The following is an 18420-nucleotide window of genomic DNA, read 5'->3' as shown; positions in this document are numbered from 1 at the left end:
GACTTTTATGTTTCACCTGATTTTATTAATAGAGTGACTAAATCCTTGATACAGTGATGTGCTTGATAACTAGGCTTTAATGCCCTATTGTTTTTTTTTTTTCTGTCATTTTCTGTATTTAATAAATTTGCCCACATACCTTACTCAATATTGTCAGTGTGGTCCAGATTTGAGAAGACTGAGCTTCACCTAGGGTCATCACCTGGTCTCTGCTCTACCCCTACCCTTCTCTCTCATCTCTCCCCACACTCCTACATCTATCTCCTAGATCTGCTAACAGAAATCATAGTGAGTAACTGGAAGAACCACTTACCTCTATCCAAGCATGCCCAAAGGCAGAGGACAGACCTATAAAACAAAAGTGGAAATCTTCAAATGCTGTGTGCCCAAAGGAAGAAGGGACTAAGGACTGTGGTAGACTTGTTGATCAGTTAGAAGTCAGCAAATTTAAGTCTCAGGTGACCAGGACACTGACAATTCATAACTCTTCTTTACAATCATTGGGTAACCTGTATTTGATTCTGTGTCCCCAGTGTAAAAATTGACCTTGCTTCCTTACTTTTGAGATACAAATAAATTTGGGGAATTTGGTGTTGCATGAATACTAGTGCAAGTCCTTTTGTAAACTAGAAATTTTTTATGACTGTTCTTTTATTTGTTTTGTTATATTTAACAAGATTTTCCTGCATTGGTTTTTGTTAAAAGCAGGCACATATACCTTTTAACAATGTCCTGTATGTGAGCAGTATCTTAAATTCAGGGACATGCAACATTTTCTGTTCATAGGACAGATTTAAAATGCTAATATTAATTTTAGAGCCATGAAGAGCAACAGCACCATAATAAACTACGTTTTTTCTGGGGAAGTGGACTAAATGATGCTGCTTATTTGATTATCTCAGTTAATTAATTAAGAACACAAATCCTTGCCAAATTGAAATTAACACATTAAGGGATATGTATTCTCTCCTGGATAGTTTGAAATGATACTGCAAAACGAATATACATTCATCTTAATTACTATATTTTGGAATGCAACCCCAGAAAACAGATTTAGTTGTGTCAGCATAAATTAATCAGGGAAGTTTTTTAGGACTTTATTTAAGTCCTTCACATGGTAGCATATATTTTTTCTCTAGAACTGTTTAAACATACTGTATTTGAGATCCAATAATTTATGTTAATAACTAGTCTTTGCATTTGGTTCTATTCTCTAATTGTTTCAGGTGTATACATCTTAAAAACTATAAATTTCTCCAATAAACTGTGAATAGAACAGTTTATCTTTCCAACTCTCCATCCTCTTCCCCTTTTTAAAACTTCACTTTTTGAAATTCCCTGCTCCCTCACAGTTTCCCTGCTCTCCATTCCAGGAACCTGCTTCTTTCAATATGGGTGAAGAACAACCCCTTCTGGAACTCCTCAGGCTCCAGCCTTTTCTTTACTCCACCTTCTCATTCCATCAGTCCTTAACTGTTCATTGCCACTGTTGTAGTTGCATCATCTGATAGTCTAACTCATGCTAAAATGTTAATGACAAATTAATGTGTCCTTCTCTGAGCTAATATTGAGTTTCATTATCTTAATAACATGGAGGACAGAACTTAATAAATAATTTTTATACCTTGTTGTAGATTGTGGAGTACCAGGGAAGTATTTTGAATAGTTGACCTATTGCCCCCCAAATCATAACATATTAGCTTTATTAATAACTAAACTTGAATGCATGGAATGAGTTTGACAACAAGACAAAGAGTTTCCTTAAGTGAAGATGATAGACTTCTTGATTTCAAATGCCAATAGACTTGAATCTAGAGTCAGGAATGACTACAAAGCATTGCTACTACCTATTGTCTTCTGTTCCTCAAATATGAAAGAGTCTATGAACTCATACAAAGTGTATTAGCAGCAGTTGCTTTTATGATAGGAATGAGAGCTAAGAGAATTTTTTTCTCCTAGCTCTGCGATGCTTGAAAATTATTTAAAAAGAAAGAAATCCTGTCATTTGTGACAACATGAATGAACCTGGAGGACATTATGTTACGTGAAATAAGACAGACATAGAAAGACAAATAATGGATGATTTCACTTATATCTGGATTCTAAAAAGTTGAGCTCATAGAAGCAGAGAGTATAATAGTGGTTACCAGAGGCTGGTGACGGTGGGGGACAGGGGATTGGGGACATATTGGTCAAAAGACACAAAATTTCAGTTAGACTGAAGAATAAGTTCAAGAGATCTATCACACATCATGGTGATTATAGTTAATAACAATATATTGTTATAAATATATTTACTAAAAGAGTAAATTTTAAGTGTTTTCACCACAGAAAAATGATAAGCATGTGGCATAATGCATATGTTAATTAGCTCAATTTAGCCATTCCACAATGTATTCATATATCAAACCATCTTGTTATAAACCATAAATATATACAATTTTTATTTAGCAATTAAAAATGTAAAGGTCATTCTTTGTACCCAAACTCTAGTTAATGAAGCATTATTAATCTTGTGGAGCTGTATGATACTCCAGATATTACTGATAGGAAAAACAGCCCAAAAATCCACATTTATAATTTACTACTGTCCTTGTGATTTTCCTGAATAATATTCACTGAGGTTAAGGGCAATTGTGAGAATAAACACTCAATCTGGAATCTAAAACTAGATTCCTTTCTTAGTGTTCTTTTGTGTGTTTAACACAAATGTTGTTTTACGTAATTTGCCACAAAACTCACATTCTAACTGAAAAAGAGCACATCCTAAAAACTGGATTTATAGGTCCTAGTTCAGCATCTCATTTAGGGAGACAATCTGTTTATGAAAAGTCCTTCAGCTAAGATCGCAAAACAGCTTAGTGAGAAAACTGGAAAGTCAGAATAAATTTTGTAATTTAGTTAAGAGTATTATACCAATATTAATTTGTTCATTTTGACAATTGTAGCATGGCCATGTAAGATGTTAACATTAGAAGAAACTGGGGAAAAGGTATACAGGAACCCCCTGTGCTATCTTTGAAACTACTCTATAAGTCTAAAATTATTTCAAAATACAATTTTTGAAGAGTCAAGATACAGGGGGTACTCTCTGAAATGCTATCTTAACAGTAGCAAATTTCTATGATCTATTGTCTGTATATGCCAGACTTCTATGGAGGCTTGTATAGTGATTTGGCATATTAACTCAGTACATGGTTCCAAGACCTGGAGTTTCATTCCTCTGTAGGTTCAGTGAGCATATTTTTCAAACCCAATATTAGGATACATTGTCTGACAAAATAACTTCATTCAATTTTCAAGGGTGAATAAATCACAGATAATGAGGGTAGAACCAAGCTGATATTTTTTTCTGTTTTATGGCCATGGTTGGAATCTTTTAATGACATTCAATTGTCTCACTAATGTGTTATAATCTATAGATTTTAGACTTCAAAAATTTTGTATTTTACTGTTCATCAGTTAAATCAGATAATGTATGGCTAATATTTTTGATAACTTGATAAATATTTTGTATTGCACAAAATAATAGTTGGTTCATAAATAATCTCTTAGAATCAAGGAAGGAAACATTGTAACTTTTTAAAGGGATGCCTGGGAATCAATTTCCAACATGTTGTATTTGTGCATACAGATGTGGAAAAAATTTTACTAGGAAGTGTTTTTGTGAATAATTATGAAAACAATGCTTCCTAAGTTATAAGGATTGAATAAATAAAAATATTAATATATAATTCCTCCCAGAGATGTAAAAAATCTGAAGGGTATCCAACATACTCAATAACTTTTATAAACTCGGTTAAAGTTCAGGTGTCATTACAATCCTACAAAAAAGAACTGTTTAAAACTGTTTTATTGTAACTGTCCATCAAAAGTAATCTGACTCCATCCAAACAGGCTGCCCTAATTAAGACAAGTGACAGAAGATAACACAAGCTCATGTTCTTTTGAAAAATTTAAAAGAGGCTAAGGAGGTTGCAAAAATAATGAATTTTGTCTGATAAAAGAGAAGATTGTTCCTAGAACCTGATAGTATTACTTCGTGGATTGATCCTCACAAACTCTGCCTCATTTCCACTTCCCATGTAAATCTGATTTTTGCCTTTGCATTTGCTTCCTAAGACTTCAGGTTAAACAGACAGGTCTTGATCTTGGGTTCCTACTTTTCCCTGATCAATCAATAACCTGTAACTTTTTCCTTTCCTTTAAAAATTCTAGTCTTCTGTGGCTGGCATGCTGCACCCTAAACTGCTCACCCAATTCTGGACATTTCCTTGTACCTTGATTACTAGTCTCTGAACCCTATCCCAAGTCAAACACATAACCTTGCTCAGTTTCCATCTTTCCTGCCTTGTGTACTAACTTCTTAGGTCAGCTGTAAAAAATTGCTACAAACTGGGTAGCTTAAAACAAATGAAATGTATTCCCTCACAATTTTGGACATAAGAATTCTGACTTGAGGTGTCTGTTGGGCCATTCTCTCTCTGAAGTCTCTAGGGAGGAACTGTTCCTTGCCTCTTCCTGGGTTCTGGTGTTATCAACAATCCTTGACATTTCTTGGCTTGTAGTTGTATCACTGCAATTTCTTCTTATCTTTTACATGACTATCACCCCTTTGTGTATCCCTGTGTCTCTGTGTTCAAATCTCCCTTCCTTTCCTCTTATAAAGAAACCGGACATTGACCAAACAAATCCATATGGCCTCATCATAGTTTGATTACATCTGCAAAGACCATGTTTCCAAATAACGTCACATCTTGAGGTTCCAGGTGAACCTCAATTTTCGAGGGGACACTGTTCAACCCAGTACAACCCCCAAATCAAACCTTCTGCTGAGAAATATCAGATAAGGCATTCTATTTATTACTCAAACTATGACTACAGTTTGGAATATGTCTAGAAGGTACCAGCCACAAAATAGGAGATCTGATTCCAAACCTATATGTTCACCTTTAAAAATCACAAATCTGTAGCTTATACTTTCATTTAGGGTAAGACTAAGCTCTTATAACTCATCATCTTTTCAATAAGAGAATTTTCTATAACTTATTCCTTTTATAAATATTTTTGGTTCATATGATTCAGGACATATGAAACAGTTTAGAGGCTGTTGAATTAATTATGAATCACTCTCACTAGTGATCATTATGGAGATAATGTATGGCTAATATTTTTGCTAACATGATAAATATTTTATGTTTGAAGAAGAGTCCAGTGAAAAGATGTCTGCATAGTATCACATAATCAATTGAAAAAATGTTTAGTAGAACAACTCCTTTTTTGCCATCTTCAATAGAAAATTTTCACTCAGATTAAATAAAAATTTTCATTTAGATTAAATGCTTTGATGCCATGCAAACTTAGATTAAAGACACTAAGTAAGCAATAACTTTAAATAGGCAATTATGTCCACTAGTTACTACAGACATAAACAGCCAAACTGTTCCATAACCTTCCTTGAGTGTTTTGAGTGGAGTGGTGATTTCTTTAAAATGTTGATAATTTAATATTTCTGTTTTCTATATAATACTATATATTTCATCTGTATATATTTTATATTTCATAATATACAATGTATTTGAGACTAATTTTAATATTTTCTACTTTGATTGCTTCTTGATAGCTGGATTACCTAGCCAACATTTGATGTTTATCATTGTCCTGTATTTCAGGGACTTCATGAGAAGACTGGTGTGTTTACAGCTGTTAAAGTGATGAACGCTCGTAAGGTAATATTATAATTTGCCTGTATTATCTTCCCTTAGTGGACTGTGTTCTTGGGATAAACAACTCAGAGAATATTGTATTTGTTTTTAAATCATTATTTTATATAATAATTATTACATTCATCTGGATTTATTATAGTTATCATTTAATATTACTTTTATTCATTAGTGTATTATATCTATTGCTTTATTATATATCCACATAAAACAATGCTTCTTTCATAGCAGAAGTTTCACATATTTTGGTATTCTATAACAATGAGGAATACATCTGTACTCCTCTCTGTTTCTAGTTGATTATTTGTTTCCAGGGATAGCAAAGAAAAAATTGCTTCTAATACTGGGTTAATCCTGCTGTGTTCCATCATGCTATTTTCCCTCTCCAATGATTTCCTCTGATAATTGAGGCCATTAGATTCTCAATGACAGGTAGAAGGAAGAGAATTATCAGAGATGCACATTTTTCATGTATTTTCTGACAGATGAGCAAAAGAGACCGTTTAATTGGCACTGTTCCTGGTAACATTCATAAAGTTGTGTCACGGTTCATAACACGTTGGCATAGAATTTGCTAGCACTGATTTCTGTTCTTTTTCTTTAACATGAGTGTCACACTTTCTTAGGATAATATTATCATAAACATAGCAAAGGTTAAAAAAATTTTACTTCACTATACCCTAAAGGGAAACTTATGTTTGAAAAGCTATACACATTCACTGAACTGTTGTCAAGGCCATAAACTGTGCTTTTTCCAATTTGTGCAGGAAGTGAGTTGCTGAAACTCTTTAAAGTGTTGTGTGCTTCCATGGCACATGTATACCTATGTAACACATCTGCATGTTCTGCACATGTATCCCAGAACTTAAAGTATAATAATAATAAAAAAAGAAATGATAGCTGAATTTTCAAAAAAAAAATTTAAAAAAAGTTGTGTGCTTTTTGTTTTGCCAGTAAATGTCAAATGTTGCAAACCAATGTGAATTTCGAGGGATTTTGAGATTTTGTAGATTTATTTTGCCCTACAATCCATGGCTTCCAAATAATCAAACTTCTACTTTTTGAGTGAGACTCTCTAAAACACTTATTTTCTTGTTTTAACTTAAGAGACCTTGACATATGTTTAACCTACATTTCAGATACTCTGACTTTTAAAATATTTAAAAATCGTGTTCAGGCCAGGCGCGGTGGCTCAAGCCTGTAATCCCAGCACTTTGGGAGGCCGAGACGGGCGAATCACGAGGTCAGGAGATCGAGACCATCCTGGCTAACACGGTGAAACCCCGTCTCTACTAAAAAATACAAAAAACTAGCCGGGCGAGGTGGCGAGCGCCTGTAGTCCCAGCTACTCGGGAGGCTGAGGCAGGAGAATGGCATAAACTCGGGAGGCAGAGCTTGCAGTGAGCTGAGATCCGGCCACTGCACTCCAGCCTGGGCGACAGAGCGAGACTCCGTCTCAAAAAAAAAAAAAAAAAAAAAAAAAAAAATCGTGTTCAACCCATGGATGTTTAGTGTCAATTAACTGGTTTTGTAAGGAGGAAAAAGCACTTTACTAATACCAAATTATAATTTTCCCATTATTACAGCAGTTAAATCTACTACCATGAATTTGTTGCCAAATTTCTGTTTGTCATAAAAATTTGGCTTTTTAAATTAAAAATATTGGTGAAAACTGAGAGAGGAATAATGTTATCTTACTCTTCCATTGAGTGCCAACGGAGCTTAAAGTACTTAAGCATAAATCATTTTTAGAGTGTGCCAGTACATCTAATAACATTTTATTCTTGGTTACAGACCCCTTTACCTGAAATAGGAAGGCGAGTGAGAGTGAATAAATATCAAAAATCTGTTGGGTGGAGATACAGCGTGAGTACTAAAAGTTCTCATTAATACCCAAGTAGTCTTTCCTTTCATTTTCAGCTTTTAACTTATCCCTTTGCATAGTGTCATTATCTCTAGAAGATTGCTACTAAAAGTGTTCTTGCTTGAAAATGATAACATATTTTTATCTTTTAATATATTCACGTAGATTAAATCATCATATATGAGAACTACCATATATCAGAGAGTAGGAGATAGGAGAAAAGGTCCCTTGAATAGGAATGCATTGACTGTCAGTGAGGAATTACATAAATTTACAGAACATAGAGCCTTCTGGATGAATAGCAACAAAAAAGGAGGTGATGGGATCTACAGCAAATTTTGCCTAAAATTGGCCTTGGAAAGGTCCTTTTCACATGTTATCATGACATTCTGGACTGAATTGCTTTTCCTCCATTATGATTCTAACAAACATTACCATCGTGTTTAAACCAAATGAGGAATGCCCCCCGCCCCGCTTTTTTGTAAGAGCAATAGCAGGCAGAAAACAAACCGACCACTCAGCCTCAAGGTCTTCAGACATTTGGTACCATACTTGAACACATGAAAGAACATGAGCATGTTTTCTACGTGCAGCTTTTTGACTTCCCTTCAGAGCAGTTTGTCTGATACCAACAATTCTCTGGCTCCAGAATAAAACCAACCAAAGATAATTTCTCTTTTTTAGTAGATATCAGTGCTCTATAAAATATTGATGGGCCCAAAAGTTGAATTTTTGCTCTTGTCAGTATAATGAATTGATATATTTTTTCCTACTTTTCTCTCCTGCAGTCAGTTATACATGGGACTCAAATATTTCTATCATGTTGTGACTTAGTAAATATGTTCTCAGGCACATTAAAAATAACCCTTTTCATTAACAGAATCACATTCAGAAACTTTCTAGTTATATGAGAAAGGTATTGCTAAACAACCTCATGACTCATCTATTAAGTACTAGGCTCCTGTTGTGTCTGTAATTCATGTTTGGAGACTAAGCATATCCAAAGGACCAGATAAAACAGATAATATCATGCTTTTGTAGCTTAGGAAGCCGCGAAAGGTAAGGTATGGAAAATATGATTATTTTATTAATTTTGGTTTCATCAAACATTTGTGCTAATAAAACTTTTTTAAAGACCTGTCCCAAACCCTCTCTGGCACACTTTCCTTAGAGAAAAGGATTTTGATTCTAGAATTGGATGAAATTACAAAGGAAGTTCTGGCATCCTTGAACTGCCTCTTCTTGACAAAACGCAGGGTATTCAGGCCAGTCTGTGATCAACTGGCCCTAAGCCAGGAAATGCTGTAGCATCATATTACTGGAAGATGTGTGAGAGGTTTAAATTACCCACTTGGCCTGATGTATATAATGTACTTATGTGTTTCTCACAAGCTCAGCTTCCTGTTAATTCAGAGTGGCAAACACACTAATGCTTTCCAAACATATCTGATCTTCATTTATTTGTTTTGGGGGAGCTTACATTTATGTGGGAAACCCACTCTTAAAAGGTTTTTCTAGTCGGGGACTTTGAATTATCTGATTATGTATTTTAGTAAGAAAAAATAACTGCTAGCTAATCATCCAGTTAGCATCTCTAAATCATCTTGAATCCTTTGGGATAAAAAGTATGTGACTTGCACATACATCTCTTAGATGCCAGGGGTTTATGGAAATAGCAATAATATGTAAGTCCAGAAACATGAGTGCAAATCCCAAGTCTACCACTAAACAGCCAAAAAGTACTTGGGAAAGTGGTTTACCTCTCTATGCCTCAGGTTCCTCATAGAAAAAGAGATCACAAATGCAACTACGTAGCTGCCCAGAGCCCAGCACATCTCTTGCTCTTTCCAGGACACATAAGCTTTCTAACTCAGAAAGAAAAGGAATCTCCTTAACATCAAGCTACCAAACGAGTGAAAGGATTCAGTCTTGCCTCTGCTTCTCATTCACTTATTCTTTGTATTCTTAATCTACTACTATCCTCTCATTCCTATTTATTGGACTACTTATGAGTTCATATTCCTCTCAGCAGGACCTTGGCAACTTAATTGAAACTGAGAGTGCGTATGCACAGATAGGATAGCTAGTCCCTGTAGTTTGTTAGTCTTATGCGGTGCCAGGTATTGTTACCATTTCAAAGGAGGGCCACATCACAGGGGAAGCAGAAAGTTTAAGGATCTTACATGACAAGAATGAAAGCCACAGGATTTTTACCTTTTTAGAAAACAGGTTAAGATAATTTGAAGGGAACTTATTTACTGAACTTTGCTGGAAGGCTGGGCTGAGACTCTAGCCTGAGCTTTCATGCAATTCTCATACCACAAGTTGTCATGACTTTATTACACAAATAAACAGAAAGAGGGAACCTGTCATTGAGATTTTCAACTGCACATATTAGGACCTACCCATTTCCCCCATAAGACAAATAGTTGTCTAGAGATGTATTTTCCAGTAGTTGAATGTTTATAGGTAAATCCAGTGGGAAATCCTTGGGAAATACTAAAGATTGTTCTGCAACTAGCAGCCATTTTCTCTGACATTGCAAGCTTTTTTTTTTTTTTTTTACAAGATATAAATTTAGGAAAGATAATTTATAAGTAGAAGTTAAATCAACTTAGAGACACTACAGAGCCTAGTGCACTGCTTTATGTTTATGTCGTAAGTATTTTTAAAGCCTAGCCACATTACACTTAAATATAGAAAACAGTTGCCTATTTTTCCTGCTGGGTCTTAGAGAATTAACTAAGAGGGGAGGTAATAATTGAGTAGATGTGTTTAACTACCAATTCATTTCAGCTGAGAGACTTATTTCCTATATTTCAAAGTCATTAAGTCAGGATAGTTTGAGGAAAATGCTGGCGAGAACTGAAGATAATTGGTGGTTAATGCCTTAATTATTTTCCATGTCAATTGCCCCTTTCCTAGGTCATTGCTCAAAAGAGTTAAAGGTATCTTTTTTTCACTGGATTTCAGAACAGGAAATCTTTAATTCAAAAGTTTTTTGTTTTTTGTTTGTTTGTTTGTGTTTTTTTGAGACAAAGTCTCACTCTGTTGCCCAGGCTATCGTGCAGTGGCACAATCTTGGCCTCTTGGGTTCACGTGGTTCTCCTGCCTCAGCCTCCTGAGTGGCTGGGATTATAGGCATCTACCATCATATTTGGCCGATTTTTGTATTTTTAGTAGAGATGGAGTTTCACCACGTTGGCCAGGCTGGTCTCAAACTCCTGACCTCAAGGGATCCACCTGCCTCAGCCTCCCAAAGTGCTGGAATTACAGGTGTGAGCCACCACACCAGGTCAAAAGTCTTCTTTTCTTTACACTCTACAAATATATTTAACTTTTGACAATAAGAATATTTCTTAATAATTTTTATAAATTGAGCTATTATAGATGAAATAGGAGAGCTTTTAAATTTACAGTCAAATAAAATTTAGAGCTACTATGAATTCAAAGGAGGCCAATGAGGAATCCATTTTTCAAGTGCAGAATCATTTTGAGTCATCTCACCTCACCTTCAACTTTTTATGCACTATTTTGTATTCAACATTGGTTGTGTCATTCACGTATGTGAATCTTATTTTCCTGATGTGTAATTTCCTTTAAGTTAGGATCATAACACCTAAATGCACAAACCAGTTATATTTCCATTGAAATTTTTAACAATTTAAGTTGCCTTTCTGTAAGTTAACATTTTAAGTTATTTTTCTCAAGTGTATTGCATCTGTATACACAAAAGTGTAATTATTTTCAAATTATTAAGAAACAAAGAGCTTTTTCTAGATTGGCTGAGAAATAAGAGTTACAGAAGGAATATCAAAACCACTTGGTTATCATGGTACAAGCAGACATCACTGAAACTTAGAGAGAATTGCTTTCCATTTCACTCCACTATAATTAATATGCTGGGAATGAAGGAGGCTGATGTTTGTAGATTAGGGTAAACAGTGGAGGGAAGTATATAGTGCTGACAGAGCTCGGAGTAAATTCAAAGAAGTCAAGTAACAATGATATTTTGTGATAATATATTGAATTTATAGAATTTTTTTCTAAAGATTTCAAAGAACTTTATTTATATTATCCCATTTGGTCCCACTAACATTCCATGAAGATAGGTAATGGCTGCTGTCTTCCATCATTCTTTTAAAATAAATTGAACTTTAGGAAGATTAAGTGAATTTCCTACTCTGGGCTATCAGTGCTAAACCTCAGTGTCCTAATGCCAGGGTAGGTGTTCTTTTCTGACTGATATCACACTGTCTTCTGCTAGAGCTGTCTTGAAGCTATGTATTGTACCTCAGTGATCTCATCTAACCAGATGGCTCCAATTATCACTATATAGATGATTCTCAAAAACAATACTTCTAGACCTGACTTGTCCCCATATATCCTTTCTGTGCAATCTTGTGCAGCCATAACAAGGACATGCATTTGTTTATTGATTTGGAAAGATGTGCTTTATATACTTATTAAAACATGAAAGTTGCAGAATATTAAACATAATAAGAGTGTATTTGGATTTTTTAAATGCCACACACATATATATGTGTGCGTGTATGTGTGTGTGTGTGTGTGTGTTGATCATGTCATTATGCATTTATCTCTATCTGTCATAGCTCTAGCTACTGCATTAACATATACAAATGTCTGAAAGAATATACACTAAACTGTTAATATTGCTTGGGGAAAATGTTCAGTGAGAGTAGACCCCTTACATATTTTATTAGTATATTTATCTATATTTGGTATACATGTACCATTGATCTAGTCTCCTGTTGAAGCTTGCTGTTGCATTTTTTTTAAGTTTAGTCATTGTATTTTTCAGTCTCAAAATTTTTATTTTGTAATTTTTTCAATCTCTGTTTAGCTTTTTATTTTTTCTTGTATTGTTTTTCTGACTACATTACTTTTTAAATCTGTATTCTCTTATAATTTTCTAAGCTTCTTTAGAATAATTATTTTGAACTATTTGTCAGGCAATTTGTGTATTCCCAAATCTTTACTATCAGTTACTACAAGTTTATTGTGTTTAAAAAATAAAAATAAAAAAAATAAAAGATTATTGCCATTTCAAAAAAAAATTATCTTAAACATAGCCTTTAAACATAAAAATAAATAAAATGTGAAAAAATAATAAAAATTTTTAAAAGGTCAGCACAGAACAAACTAATACCTTTAAAATGTAAAGGATTACCAAATAATCAAGATAGTATGGTACTGTCCATCCACATGCAAAATAATGAGGTTGGGCTTTTACTTTATATAAAAATTAACTCAAAATGGATCAGACACCTAAGTATAAGAGCTAAAACTATAAAATGCTTAGAAGAAAACAATAATAAAGCTTTGTGACCTATGATTTGACAGTGGATGCTTATATATGACACCAAAAGTACAAGCAAAAAAACAACAAATTTATAAATCGTGCTTCATTAAAATAAAAACTTTTGTGCTTCGAAGGTCACTATCAAGACAGTGAGAAAACAATCCACAGTATGAGAGAAAATATTCGCAAGTTGTTTATCTGATAAGGCACTTGTATCTAGAATATATGAAGAGCTCTTATAATTCACTCATAAAATGACAACCCAGTTTTTAAAAGGACAAAGAATTTTGTGTTAGACATTTCTCGAAGAACATATACAATGGGCAATAGGTGCAGGAAAAGATGCTCAACATCATTAGTCATCAGTGAATTGCAAATTAAAACCACAATGAGACACCACTTCATACCCACTAGAATGGTTATAATAATAAAACAGAAAATAGCAAGTGTTGGTGATAGTATAGAGAAAGTGGAACCCCTCCATACATTGCTCTTGGTAATGCAAAATGGTAAAGCCAGTGTGGGAGACAATCTGTCATTTCATCAAAACATTAAATATAGAGTTACTTGACATGACTGTTCATAGAAGAATTATTCATAATAGCTAAATGGTAGAAATAGCCCAAACATCCCTCAACTGATGAATGGTAATCCAAAAGCAATGAAATATTGTTACATGCCGCAATATGGATGAATTTTGAAAAGAGCTAGTCACAAAAGACCATGTTATATGACTTCATTTACATAAAATGTCCAGAATTGATAAATCTATTGAGACTTAAAGTAAATTAGTGATTGCTTAGAGTTGGGGTGTGTGTGTGTGTGTGTGTGTGTGTGTGTGTGTGTCAGAACTGGGGGATAACTGAAGGATATGGGATTTCCTTTTGGAGTGATAAAAATGTTCTAAAATTGATTGTGGTGATGATTGCACAACTCTATAAATATACTAAAAACGATTGCATTTTGCACTTCAAATGGGTGAATTTTATACTATGTGAATTATAGCTCAATAAAACTGTTGCAAAAGTAACAAAAATATAATGACTCCATTCAGTGAAAATTTTATACAGTGGCTGGTGCTACTGGTCCTGGGACCACATCTTGAGAACCACTGAACTAAAAGATCTTCAGTTTACCCTTTTTATTCCCCCAGATTCCAAGTTAACCAGAAATCTTCATTCACTGACAATTTTAGTTGAGATTTTATTATAAATTGCTGTTGGATATAATTGGTTGCCATAGGATTCTCCCTCCTTGATTGATCTACTGTACTTTGAGGACTCACAGTCATTGATTGCACAGCTTAGGAGCTTTGCTGTCTGTTCTTATTCCATAGGATGAGGAAGAGGATCTCAGGACTGAACTCAACCTTCTGAGGAAGTACTCTTTCCACAAAAACATTGTGTCCTTCTATGGTGCATTTTTCAAGCTGAGTCCCCCTGGTCAGAGGCACCAACTTTGGGTATGTTTTTAATTACGCTGTTCTTATTCTATAAGAATAAGTTTTACCCAAGGATGCATGTTTTCATGAGTTGTCACTTTTGTGCATCTACAGGAAAACTTAGCACACAACTGTTAAAGTAGTATGGTGTATTAATCTGTTCTCACAATGCTATTAGATTGGTGCAAAAGTAATCGTGGTTTCTGCCATTAGACATACCCAAGACTGGGTAATTTATAAAGGAAAGAGATTTCGTTGACTCATCCACATGGCTGAGGAGACCTCACAATCATGGGGGAAGGCAAAGGAGGAGCAAAGTCACATCTTGCATGGTGGCAGGCAAGAGACTTTGTTCAGTGAAATTCCCCATTATAAAACCATCAGATCTCATGAACTTATTCACTGTCATGAGAACAGCATGCCCCCATGATTCAGTTACCTCCCACGACATATGGGAATTATGGGAGCTACGATTCAAGGTATTTGGGTGTGGACACAGATCCGAACCATATCATTTCATCACTGGCCTCTCAAATCTCATCTCCTCACTTTTCAGAACTAATCATGCCTTCCCAACAGTTCCCCAAAGTCTTAATTCATTTCAGCATTAACTCAAAAGTCTACAGTCCAAATTCTCATATGAGACAAGGCAAGTCCCTTCCATCTACGAGCTTGTAAAATCAAAATCAAGTTAGTTACCATAGACACAATGGGGCTATGGGCATTGGGTAAATATGCCTGCTCCAAATGGGAGAAATTGGCCAAAACGCAGGGGCTACAAACCCAATGCACATCCGAAATCCAGCAGAGCAGTCAAATCTTAAAGCTCCAAAACGATCTCCTTTGACTCCATATCTCACATCCAGGTCACACAGATGCAAGAGGTGGATTCCCATGGTCTTGGGCAGCTCCGCCTCTGTGGTTTTGCAGGGTACTTCCTCCCTCCTGGCTGCTTTCACAGGTTGACATTGAGTGTCTGTGGCTTTTCCAGGCACATGGTGCAAGCTGTTGGTGGATCTACCATTTAGGGTTCTGGAGGACAGTGGCCCTCTTCTCACAGCTCCACCAGGCAGTGCCCCAGTGGTGATTCTGTGTGGGGGCTTCAACCCCACATTTCCCTTCTGCACTGCCCTAGCAGAGGTTCTCCACGAGGACCCGGCCACTGCAGCAAACTTCTGCCTGGACACTCAACAGTTTCCATACATCTTCTGAAATCTAGGCAGAGGCTCCCAAACCTCAAGTCTTGACTTCTGTGTATCCGCAGGCTCAACACCATGTGGAAACTACCAAGGCTTTGGGCTTGCACCCTCTGAAACAGCCTGAGCTGTACATTGGCCCCTTTTAGCCATAGCTGGAGTGGCTGGGACACAGGACACCAAGTCCCTAGGCTGCACACAGCAAGAGGACCCTGGGCCTGGCCCATGAAACCATTTATTTTTCCTCCTAGGCCTCTGGGCCTGTGATGGCAGGGGCTGCTGTGAAGATCTCTGATGTGCTCTGGAAACATTTCCCCATTGTCTTGGTGATTAACGTTTGGTTCCTTGTTACTTTTGCAAATTTCTGCATTTGGCTTGAATTTCTCCTCAGAAAATGGGTTTTTCTTTTCTATTGCATAATCAGGCTGCAAATTTTCCAAATTTTTATGCTCTACTTCCTCTTGAACCCTTTGCCACTTAGAGATTTCTTCCAAAAGATACCCTAAATTATCTCTGTCAAGTTCACAGTTCCACATATCTCTAGGGAAGGGGCAAAATGCTGCCAATCTCTTTTCTTAAACATAACAAAGGTCACCTTTGCTCCAATTCCCAACAAATTTCTCATCTCCATCTGAGACCATCTCAGCCTGGACCATTTTGTCCATATCATTATCAACACTTTGGTCAAAGTCATTCAACAAGTTTCTAGGAAGTTCCAAACTTTCCCACATCTTCCTGAGTCTTCCAAACTATTTCAACCTTTGCCTGTTACCCAGTTCCAAAGTTGCGTCCACATTTTCAGGTATCTTTACAGCAGTGCCCCACTCTACTGACGCCAATTTACTGTATTAGTCTGTTCTCAGGCTGCTCATAAAGAGCCTGGGGAATTTATAAAGGAAATTTATAAAGAGCCTGGGTAATTTATAAAGGAAAGAGGTTTAATTGACACAGTTCCACATGGTTAGGGAGGGCTCACAATCATGGTGGAAAGCAAAGGAGGAGCAAAGTCATGTCTTGCACAGTGGCAGGCAAGACAGCCTGTGCAAGGGCATTCCCCTTTATAAAATCATTAATCTCAGATCTCGTGAGACTTATTCACTATCACTAGAGCAGCATGGGAAAAACCTGCCCCCATGATTCAATTACCTCCCACCAGGTCCCTCCCATGACATGTGGGAATTATGGGAGCTACAATTCAAGATGAGATTCGGGTGAGAAACAGCCAAACCATATCATGTGGCAAAAGATACTCTGATTCCTGGAGATGGGAGTGATAAAATATGGGAAAATAACTTAAGTGCCCGACAAGGGGATTACTGGTGGAATGGGAGAGTACTCAAATGAATACCGGAAATATTCAACATAAACATTTTCAAATATTTTATGTAATTGCTATGGTTGCTATTACAGAAATTACCCAATGAACTAATAAATAATGACTGGATAAGGATAAATTCTGATTAGCACTTGACGTGAGGATATGGGTGCATTTTAAGTTTTTGCAAAATATATGCACTTACGGATAAACATAACTCTTAAGAAACTCTTTTCCAAATGGTAAGTTGACCTATCCTTTTCTTAGTCATTATGCCTGGAGTAACACAAATTCTAGATCAGTAAGATATAAATTGTAGAGGCTAAATGTAACCTATGCTACCTAAGCCACAGTTACCAGAATTTTTGCTGCCCTCCACTATGGTAAAAATAGTTAAATCACAAGAAAATCAGTTTTGGTCAAGGATGTCCTTATTAAAAATGGAATATTTAGAATATAAGGTGGGGTTAGTATATACTTGAATCTCTATACTTGCTACATTTCCATTCCATGTCCAAGTTAGTAGTATTTTTTCAAAATAATGACTAAAACTTTTCAGTATCTTCAAGTGACAATAAAATATTCTATTACATTCTAAATAATGGACTTCAGAGAATAGGACAGTGGACATTATAGAAAGGTTTTCAACAAAGGGGGGAACAGTGGTTCTCTAAATTTGGCAGGCATCAGAATCTCCCAGAGAGCCTGATAAAACACAGATTGCTGGGCATCACTCACAGAATTTCTGGTTCAGTAGATTTGGGGGTGTGGGTCCAATAAATTGTCCTTCCTAATAAGTTCGTATGTGATGGTGTTGCTACTGCTGGACTGATGGTCACACTTTGAGAACCACCAAATTTATAGACCTTCAGCTTAACTCTGTTTTCTCTCAAATGTCCAGTTAACATGCATCCTCTATTCTCTGATAATTCCAGTGGAGATTTTAGTAAATATGGCTGTATAGTTTAGTTACTGAGGAATCTTTTTGGCATACACCATTTGTCTTTTTTATATATTTTCACTTACAAGTTTTTTTCCTCTTGATAGTATAGCAGAATGTGAGAAATTTTGCAGTCTCCTTATTGGATATGTATTAGTACTCAATTCCTTCAGGCATTCAACATATATCAGTTGAAAACTATCTGTCAGATGTTGTGCTAGATGCTAAGAATAAAACGGTAAGCTGAATAGACATGCTCCTGACCCATTGGTGCTTACAATGTATTTGCAAAGACCAGCGTCAATCAAATAATCACACGCATAATGTATAATTGGTCAGAAGAGAAATATCATGGCTGTCTGTGGGTGAATAGCAAACTTTAATTAAGCTGGGAAATGAGAAAATCTTCCTTGAGGAATAAAAGCTTGAACTGAGATCTGAAGGATGAATAAACATTTAATGTATAAATTATTTGTGAAGATAAGAATTTTCATGGGACACTTCACAAATTTTTGCCTATATGAATCAGAAAAACAAACAGGAAGTAAGTAAGTAGCTTAATAATGACCATTAATGAAGAAGTGTATGTACCAGGCCCCATGCTTACAAAGTTAGGAG

At 35.7% G+C, this 18420-nt stretch overlaps 1 protein-coding gene across 1 annotated transcript in view; it reads left to right on the top strand.

The window, feature by feature from the left end:
• The window catches only part of NRK (Nik related kinase), a 134923-nt gene that overhangs the window by 50998 nt on the left and 65505 nt on the right, over positions 1–18420 (top strand). The window contains exons 3-5 of the mRNA XM_010387120.2: positions 5673–5729; positions 7518–7589; positions 14247–14372. Of these exons, the coding sequence (XP_010385422.1) occupies positions 5673–5729; positions 7518–7589; positions 14247–14372 (255 nt within the window). The remainder of the gene's footprint in view (positions 1–5672; positions 5730–7517; positions 7590–14246; positions 14373–18420) is intronic.

This window comes from Rhinopithecus roxellana, chromosome 10, assembly GCF_007565055.1.
Source record: "Rhinopithecus roxellana isolate Shanxi Qingling chromosome 10, ASM756505v1, whole genome shotgun sequence".
Lineage (NCBI taxonomy): Eukaryota > Metazoa > Chordata > Mammalia > Primates > Cercopithecidae > Rhinopithecus > Rhinopithecus roxellana.
The sequence above is the reverse complement of the archived record's forward strand: the minus strand, read 5'-3'. Positions and strand labels throughout refer to the sequence as shown.